This window comes from Gadus chalcogrammus, chromosome 3, assembly GCF_026213295.1.
Source record: "Gadus chalcogrammus isolate NIFS_2021 chromosome 3, NIFS_Gcha_1.0, whole genome shotgun sequence".
Classification (NCBI taxonomy): domain Eukaryota; kingdom Metazoa; phylum Chordata; class Actinopteri; order Gadiformes; family Gadidae; genus Gadus; species Gadus chalcogrammus.
The window spans coordinates 22,159,039-22,168,619 of NC_079414.1; the positions used below are offsets into that span (position 1 = coordinate 22,159,039).

The following is a 9,581-nucleotide window of genomic DNA, read 5'->3' on the forward strand; positions in this document are numbered from 1 at the left end:
GCTTCCCCATCTGCTTGGAACACCCTCCAGAAAGACTTTCAGAACCGATCTCATTTGATGCCTTTGGCTCATTACTTTTAAGGACTTATTATGTGGAAATATTGGACCATGTACCGTACGCGTGTATAATCCCTTACTTGAAATCCCCAAATGGTCTTAAAATTTGGTGTAAATTGTGCGTTTTGCTAGTATGAAACTTGTACGTATTGTCTGTTCTATGCTTGGCCAGGTCTCTCTTGAAAAATAGATTTAATCTCAATGAGACTTTTACCTGGTTAAATAGTGGTTAAATAAAGGTTGGATAATAAGGAGGCTGTGAGCTGTATTCATACCTAACTATATATTCCTAAATGTTGTCGATGTGTGTGTGTGTGTGTGTGTGTGTGTGTGTGTGTGTGTGTGTGTGTGTGTGTGTGTGTGTGTGTGTGTGTGTGTGTGTGTGTGTGTGTGTGTGTGTGTGTGTGTGTGTGTGTGTGTGTGTGTGTGTGTAAGGGTACCTACTTGTATGCTTACGTGTCTTAAATGTTCTGCATTTTGACCAAACAAATTTCCCAACCATGTGATAATAAAGTATACTTTGACTTTGATATTTGGTTAAATAAAGGTTGAATGAATAAAAAGCGACCTGGGATCCTGAAGGGCACCAGGGGCCCGTCGTGGCCCTCCTCGCCGTCCCCCTCCTCGTCGTTGGCGTTGTTGTCGTTGTCCTCGTTCTCGTTCTCCGCCTCCTTGGCAGGCTCCGCCCCCTGGGCGCGGCCCCGCCCGTTCAGCCCCCGCTCGGCCCCGCCCAACCCGTTCTCCAAGCCACGCCTCTCCGGCGCCCGGGCCGCCGAGTCCGAGTCGCCGTTGGTGATGCGGTTGACGCGCGTCTCCGATGTGTTGATCAGCCGTTGTCTCTGGAAACCATGACAACCGATCGGCACCGTGATCAATACGTTTACATGAAGACAATCTATTCTCCATATTACTTACATCATTGGTAAAGCAAACTCGCAAATCAATTCGCAAAAAAAATCGTTTTCTGTGAAACTTTTGTGTGGCATAGGATTTCCCCTTGTTAATTTGGTTTGGGCAGAACCGAATATCGGTTGCTATGGAAACGTGACGTCACACTTTAGTACACTAGGGTGGGAGAAATATGGTTACAGAGACATATCGTTGCCCCTCATCGTGCGATCCGGGAATCGATATGCTGGCGGCGAAAATCGATATTTAATTATTAAAATAAGTTGCTGTAAACTGATTTCACTGCTCCCAGCGTCGATACTCCATTGCTTCTCGACGTGGCGTTCCACACATGAATGAGGGAAACGTGAACGGAAGTTAACTAGCCGAAGACGAGTCACTGAAAAACTCAACTTTGACAATCAACAACAAAGACAGAAATCCAGCACCAACTACTTCTTATGGTATTTTGTATTCAAAGTTAGACAAGTATCGCAATGTATTGTTATAGGATTGTCTAACATTATAACGATTAACGCAGAATCTGTGTATCATCGGTCGTTTGTCATGTATCGCATATCGTAATGCATTGTGAGGTACCCGGTGATTCCCTGGGGGCTTTTCGAATAGTGTGTCCTTGTAAACAACCCTCAAACTAATCAGACCAAACTTTGTCCTCATCACATTATTTAGCATCTATAAACTATAATTAATGTGTAAAGTAATGTAATCATCTGCGACTCACTGCATTAATTTATGCTTTTTGAAGGTGCTTTGAAGGACAAAACTCATCTCTCCCTGCTTCACTTAACCACCCGTTACGAAAATAATTTGCCGTCATTACTTTGTTGTCGTGATTCTGCTGCTGAAACACGTCTGCACGCATGTAAACAACGTAGATGTAGCAAATTATTTAATTGGGAAACATGTATGTCAGTCAGTGTGGTGAACCGGCCGAATCTCCAACCCAAACCGCATTTTACCAGATCATTTCAGTAGCTGTGTTTGGGTGAAGCCGGGACGGACTTAGCGAGGGTGCGGTCTCCTCGGCGCCTACCTCGTTGATGAGCAGTCGTGAGGCCATGGTGAGTCGCGTCCGCGGGGAGAAGTGGTCGGTGATCATGATCCTCATGCCGGCCTCGGAGAAGGTGAGCTGGTGGGGGTAGGCCGACAGCAGCTCGTCCACCATCAGCACGGATGGCGTGCAGGGGTAGGTGGCTGCGGACGGACAGAGGGGTCAGAGGTCTCGAGCAGACCGCCGCCACCGCGCTCTGGATCCCCTGGTTGGCTTGTAAGGCGCACTTTTCTCTTAAAGTGGCAAACCATGGGATTATGCTGCTGTTTTCTCTAAATGATGGTTAAATCTCATTGACAGTGTTAACATGGCATAGGTTACTATGTTGAAGATCGTATAAGCTTTATCACCAGGTTCAAGAAGGGGGCAGTCTCCATGCTCACAGGCCAGATGTGTTTCAGGGCTTTTGCTTGCACTGCTATCAACTTGAGCTGGTTAAACCATGGGGGGAGTTTTGGTAAACAACTAGTCTGTCTTATAATGTACTTTAATCAAACCCAGACATCTGGTCGTTCTCCGACACTACGTGGATGTGCTCTATCTATTACATCGGAGATACTGTTTAAAGATCGTACAAGCAAAAGATGATCTTCTTTTAAACATTTCCTAATGCTTTAGATCTCCGTCTGTGATGGTATCGTCAACCCTTTTCGCCTCTCCTCCGCAGGTTCTAATAGGTTTATCTCTGAGTGGAGCATCTTCACCTCGGTGGAAGTGGCTCAGGAGGAAGACTGGGTTGACTTGTGACTTGGGTTCGACCCCCTGGCATCTCGCGTGTCGAGGTGTCCCTGAGCAAGACCCCTCACCCTAACTGCTCCCGACCTCGCCTTGCCTGACTGACACCGCCGTCGGTGTGTGAATGCGTACGTGAACGTCAGGTGAATGTCAGGCAATGATTGTAAAGTGCTTTGAGTGGCAACTGGTTAGAAAAGCGCAATGCAAATACAGCCCATTTACCATCTCTGCAGGTGTAACTGTGTGCACATGTAGCCCGCAAGCCTTTGGGATGGAGAGGGAGACATTATGAACCACACCGACGTCCGTCTGGCTTACATTTCTTGAGCAGGACAGCGGTGGGGTCGCAGCTGACGTTGTCCTCCAGGTCCGTGCTACCCGTCAGCCCGTTGGTCAGGTTCGCTGAGCTCTTCTTCCTCCGGTCAAAGTAGCGTCTTGCCCGGCCGTTAAACCTGAGTGCGGCGAGGGAATACAGAGTGTCCATGTTTAATTCAGTTAGCGTCACGGCCTTGGGCCGAGGAGTTTCTTCAATGATTCGACTATCCTAATGCATATGATCCTGTTCTTGCGTGGGTTGTAATTCTCCAACTGCTGCAATAAGCTAACCGTTTCAAGAGGATTATTAGGGCTGGGCAATGATTCAGAATTATCGCTTATCGTCTTGATATTAAGATATCGTCTTAGGGTGATAACGAGTTGATAGCCTCTATTAAAACCCTGAGCAAGGCACCCAACCCTGACTGCTCCTGACGAGCTGGCTGTTGCCTTGCATGGTTGACTCCATGTGAATGTGTGTATGAACCGCTTGAAAGTTGCTTTGGATAAAAGCATGAAATATCTTAATGTATAATCCCCTTGCATTAATGATAAGATGTGCCCTTCAAGTAATCAAAATGTTAACAAACTTAAACTGATGGAAGTCTGATACCACACTTGAAACCTTACTATGCTGCAATGGGATGACCCTCAATTCAAACGGGATGTTGAATCAATAAGCATATTGCTATATTCGTTCCGGAATTGCATAAAACTCCCCAGGATTCTCTTAATAATAAAGAGAATCGATAGCGAACCATATCGCCTGGCCCTGGACTTCACACAGGAACCCATCAACATGATGTTATTGTGCAAGAAAAAAAGCACCTGATTAGCATGTTACCTAACCAAACACAAACACATGTGGGCAGTGGGCAGCGCAAGACGGGATTACTCACTTCATAATGAGAATGTACACCATGTACATGAGGACCAGGATGAGAGACTCCCACCTAGAGATCCATAGCAGAGGGTCGTCAGTGTCATGGACTCTATCTACATCTAGCTCTACATCCATCCACATCCATCTTAGAAGATCACACTTCTGCGCATACACCCTGCCTTGCGATGCTACCTCTTGTTGCTACGTACCAGCAGACCTGCTCATCGTAGATGAACTGTTTGGAGAAGAGAAGAGCACCGGAATGGGTGTTAGTTGCTGCGATGCTACAATCATTTGCAATATGACCTCTTATATAAATGTGCCATACTTTTATTGTTATTCTAATAGGTGCTGTTGTTAGCATGTACTACTTACATTTATTACTACATTGTTTATACTATTTTCTTTTCAATCTTTTTTCCTTTTCGACCAATAAAGTTCCTTCTTATCTTATCTTATGTTGCAAAGTTTCTCACTGCAGTGCAGTACATCCACCATTAGGGGGCAGGACTGAGGCAAAGCCTAGAGGCCTGATACGCTGGCTTTTAGCCTAATTGTTTACCATCTCATTCTGAGAAATTACTTGGAAAACCAAGTTTGTGTTTGGAAGTGATTTTCGCGGTCGGTTCTCACAGTTTGTTTCAACATGCTCCGTATGCGGAATCCCAGTTCATCCTGTGACGTCACATCACACATATGTGAGCTTGCACTCTATGCACTGCTTGTTTGTGTGTGTGTCGATATGTGTGAGTGTGTGTTTCTATGTTTATGTGTGTGTGTGTGTGTGCTCGGGAAAGCACGACAATGTCAGGTCTAGCGTGTGAAGCTAATTGGAGTGAGAAATTGGTGTGTTGTTTGTATTTGTGCCACATGACAGCACACGCCATTCGATTGTCCCTGGCGTCTCTTAAACCTTTAAAGAACCCGGCAATAATGATACAAATTATCCAACCCTATTTTAAGCACACGCAGCACCATTTCATTTCACCTGTGCGTGTGTGTGTATGCAAAGGTGATGTCGTTTTTTTTACATCGGTGCCCTTTCCATCCATGCATGTGTGTGTGTGTGTGTGTGTGTGTGTGTGTGTGTGTGTGTGTGTGTGTGTGTGTGTGTGTGTGTGTGTGTGTGCGCGTGCATGTGTGTGTGTGTGTGTGTGTGTGTGTGCGAGCGCGCGCGTGTGTGTGTGTGTGTGTGTGTGTGTGTGTGTGTGTGTGTGTGTGTGTGTGTGTGTGTGTGTGTGTGTGTGTGTGTGTGTGTGTGTGTGTGTGTGTGTGATTGCGTGTGTGCGTGTCCGTGCGATCAAACCTTACCGCGATGAGGGCCACGATAGAGAAGGTGTAGTACATGGAGTCCCGGAGCAGCGTCCAATGAGACAGCCTCACCGCCTGCGAGCCACAGAGAGGAACACGATCAAAAATCACACCAACTCTTTTCATTAATAAATCCGTGCCTGGAGGACAATAACAACCGAGCACTGAAGTAGGAGGAGGCCCGCCTCCCCCCCCCCCCGCCGCCCCGCCGCCACAAACACCACGCTGAATGTAAACGTAAGAGCTCTCTCCGGGGGCGACCTTGCGCATCTCACATTCATCGCGGCGGCCGGCTGAATGCCCGTCGCCCACGCAGGGAAGTGTTGATCGACTTTATGTCCGGGGATACAATGGAAGAGCCCACGACTGAGCCGTGAGTCACGCTGCTACTGTCCACGTCCGCCGGCGGCCCACTCACCGGGACTGGAGGGCGCGGGCGTGAAGAATCCCCCCCCCCACCCAGAGGGGGGCCGCTCTGAGGGTTCCCCCCCCCCCCCCCGGGGAGCTCTGCAGCGGTCCCGGGTTTGAGTTCCCCTCCTATGGATTCCCCCCCTCTTCTCCAACACACTGCAAAGGTGATGTGCTGTGTGTTTTTGATATCGATATGTGCCCTTACGTGCATATGTGCGCACGTACGCACACATGGATTATCAGAATGCAGATACGAATATATATATATACATCTGCTTAAATCATCATCAACAATCAATCGTCCCCACATCAAGGTGGTGTAGGATCGACCGCGGCTTCGGGTGGAGGGCAGAATGAGGCACGCGGAGAGATGATGGAGGTGTTCTGTGGTGGTACAACACTGTACACTACACTGTCTTCCTTAAACTATTCATTGGTTTGTTCTTCTCCTACAGCTGCTCTACACTCTCCCAGCTGCCGTTTTAGGGAGAACATCCCGGGGCACCTAAATTCATCTGGGTAGTTGCTCTGATATGAATCTCCGATCTGGCAGTCCTACTATACTATTGATGAATTTCTTGGAAGAACTGCAAGGGGCGGAGTCACGTTTTTCCTGTTTGGTTTCTATAGAAGAAAACACATTTTTCACGAGTAGGTGAAGGTTCAGAAGGGGATTTTAATAACTGTACGCTTAATCGTTAAAGTGCCCAATGATCTACTCTGAGCAGTAAATTACTTCTGTAGGTTTCAATCTACACAGTGTTGGTTTGAAACCTCTACTGAGTTTTTTTTTTGCGGTTCACTGTGTTCACCAATCACGCACCCACAGACGCCCGCCTTCAGCCAAATGATTGGTCGAACCAAACACGAAGCAAGAGACATTGTAATGGCCCCTGTTGCTCGACTGCTCTGATATTGAAGGCGTGGCTGCTCTCCGCTCCCTTACCTGAGCGGATGAGGTTCATTTGTCTGCTAAATGATTCAATATGAATGAATGTCTTATTCAAACAAAAAGCCACCAAACAGGATTGCTGTTCCATTATAAAAAGGAATGAATACCTTCCCCAAAGTTTAACCGCAAACACCACCACCCGTCCCTAACACCAGCTGATTCTCTCACTCTCTGTCCATAGTCAACCATCTGTGGTGGCATCACAGTGTTCGTGAGTTTGAAGCGCCTTGAAACGCCATGCATTGTTTACTTTTGGGGGTGGAGAGTTTATCCTTTATTCTCTGTATCATGTGCATTAAGGCACGCGGCCCAGTTCACTGGCTGGCATGAGAGAGAGAGAGAGAGAGAGAGAGAGAGAGAGAGAGAGAGAGAGAGAGAGAGAGAGAGAGAGAGAGAGAGAGAGAGGGAGAGGGAGAGAGAGAGAGAGAGAGAGTGAGAGAGAGAGGGAGAGAGAGAGAGGGTGAGAGAGAGAGAGAGAGGGAGAGGGAGAGAGAGAGAGGGTGAGAGAGAGAGAGAGAGAGAGAGAGAGAGAGAGAGAGAGAGAGAGAGAGAGAGAGAGAGAGAGAGAGAGAGAGAGAGAGAGGGTGAGAGAGAGAGAGAGAGAGAGAGAGAGGGAGAGGGAGAGAGAGAGAGTGTGAGAGAGAGAGAGAGAGAGAGAGAGAGAGAGAGAGAGGGAGAGGGAGAGGGAGAGGGAGAGGGAGAAAGAGAGAGAGAGAGAGGGAGAGAGAGAGAGAGAGAGAGAGGGTGAGAGAGAGAGAGAGAGAGAGAGAGAGAGAGGGAGAGGGAGAGAGAGAGAGAGAGAGAGAGAGAGAGAGAGAGAGAGGGTGAGAGAGAGAGAGAGAGAGAGAGAGAGGGAGAGGGAGAGAGAGAGAGGGTGAGAGAGAGAGAGAGAGAGAGAGAGAGAGAGAGAGAGGGAGAGGGAGAGGGAGAGGGAGAAAGAGAGAGAGAGAGAGGGAGAGATAGAGAGAGAGAGAGAGAGAGAGAGAGAGAGAGAGAGAGAGAGAGAGAGAGAGAGAGAGAGAGAGAGAGAGAGAAAGAGCGAGAGAGAGAGAGTTAGAGGGCAAGGGGGACAACTTTGTTCAAATAGAGTAAAAGGTGTACAACAGCAGTTAGAGAAGGTGACCTGCTAAGAGAGAGGGAGGGAAAGAGAGCATCTTCATCTCTTATGCAGTCCTGTTGTTTTATGCAGCAGAAGATAGCGGCGCTACAAAGAGTCGAGAACAGCCGCCCTACATGTGGGCACGCATCTGAGCGCGTGCATGACGGCCGATGCACTCACTGAGGAGGAGGATGCAAAACAGTCACGCCAACTTCTCAAAAGTTTTTGGACCTGCCATGTCATTGGGGTTTTTCTCAGCTTCTGCAGAGATGTGCTTCAGTTGACAGGGACCTCAGTCAGCCCTTCTGCCTTGGTGATGCGTGATGAGTGAATAGTGGATATTGTTGTCGTGAAGTAGGAGGGGGATGGACTGTATTTATTATAATTGCATGTTTTATTTTATTTTTTTATCTGCATAAAAAAATATGAACGATTTGATTATAGTGAATTAAATATAATGTCTCGATGATGAGGTTAATAAAAAAGACAATTACAGCAACAACACAAAAACAATTGGACATTTTATGAGGTCATTAGTGTCACAAATAGCCATGAGTCCTTTATATATAGAGGGGGGGGGGGGGACTTGCTACACATGACCTAACCTCCCGATGGCAAACTGCCTCACAGAGTAAAACAGACGTTTGTCTTCAGTAATGATCATTCCAAGGATTAAATGGGACACATTTTTCCGCACGCCCCACGCCTAAACCCGGCGCATACATAATTCACTTCATCAGCATATGCAGAGCACATGTTTCTCTTATTCATGATGAGCACATTAGAGTATGCATGAGTGCGTTCATGTTTTTAATGCATTACCCCTCTGCATTTACCATGCAGATTGATAAAGCTAATGAATCCTCTCAGCATTACAGGGTGTGCGTGTGTGTTTGTGTGTGTGTGTGTGTGCGTGTGTGTGTTTCTGAGTGCGTATCTGTGACTGTGAGTGTGTGTTTTTGTGAGTGTGATATGTGTGAGTGAGTGAGTGAGTGAGTGAGTGAGTGAGTGAGTGAGTGAGTGAGTGAGTGAGTGAGTGAGTATGTATGTGTGTGTGTGTGTGAGTGTGTGATGTGTGTGCGTGTGTGTGTGTGTATGTGTGTGTTTCTGAGTGCTTATCTGTGACTGTGAGTGTGAGTTTTTGTGAGTGTGATATGTGTGAGTGAGTGAGTGAGTGAGTGAGTGAGTGAGTGAGTGAGTGAGTGAGTGAGTGAGTGAGTGTGTGATGTGTGTGCGTGTGTGTGTGTGTGCGTGAGGGTGTGTGAGTGTGTGTGCGCGTGTAGTGTCCTACCTGGCCGGCGAAGAGGCCACACACTCCGATGATGCAGAGGATGTTGAAGACGGCCGATCCCACGATGGTGCCCACCCCTACGTCCCCCTTAGTGATGAACACCCCTGAGGGAGGAACACACACACACACACATCAACACACATATGAGTCCACACTAACATGAACAACAAAACACACACACGAACACATAGACACATGCACAGACACACACAAGCATATGAAAACACACACGTCACACACACATGAACACACATACACACACACACATAAACACATATGAGTAAACACTTACATGAACAATAAAACACACACACACTCACAAACATTAACGCACACACAAACACACAGACATACATATTAACAGACACAAATGAGAACAAACAAATGAGCACACACACGTGCACAAGCACACACACACACACACCCAAATACACACATACGCACATACACACAGCGCAGCATAATGAAAAAGCACTCTCTGATCGCTTGTGATGATTGTTTGTATTTTACATATATTGTGACAGTGCAGTGCAACATTTACAACGGTGGCTTGAAGACGTCAAA

At 47.2% G+C, this 9,581-nt stretch overlaps 1 protein-coding gene across 1 annotated transcript in view; it reads right to left on the reverse strand.

Annotated features, from left to right (window-relative positions):
- Positions 1-9,581, reverse strand: part of LOC130380103 (sodium/potassium/calcium exchanger 3-like) — a 45,486-nt gene that overhangs the window by 3,530 nt on the left and 32,375 nt on the right. The window contains exons 5-11 of the mRNA XM_056587286.1: positions 9,018-9,121; positions 5,265-5,339; positions 4,163-4,188; positions 3,970-4,023; positions 3,074-3,207; positions 2,003-2,163; positions 626-896 (exon numbers count right to left, since the gene is read on the reverse strand). Coding sequence (XP_056443261.1) covers positions 626-896; positions 2,003-2,163; positions 3,074-3,207; positions 3,970-4,023; positions 4,163-4,188; positions 5,265-5,339; positions 9,018-9,121 — 825 coding nt within the window. The remainder of the gene's footprint in view (positions 1-625; positions 897-2,002; positions 2,164-3,073; positions 3,208-3,969; positions 4,024-4,162; positions 4,189-5,264; positions 5,340-9,017; positions 9,122-9,581) is intronic.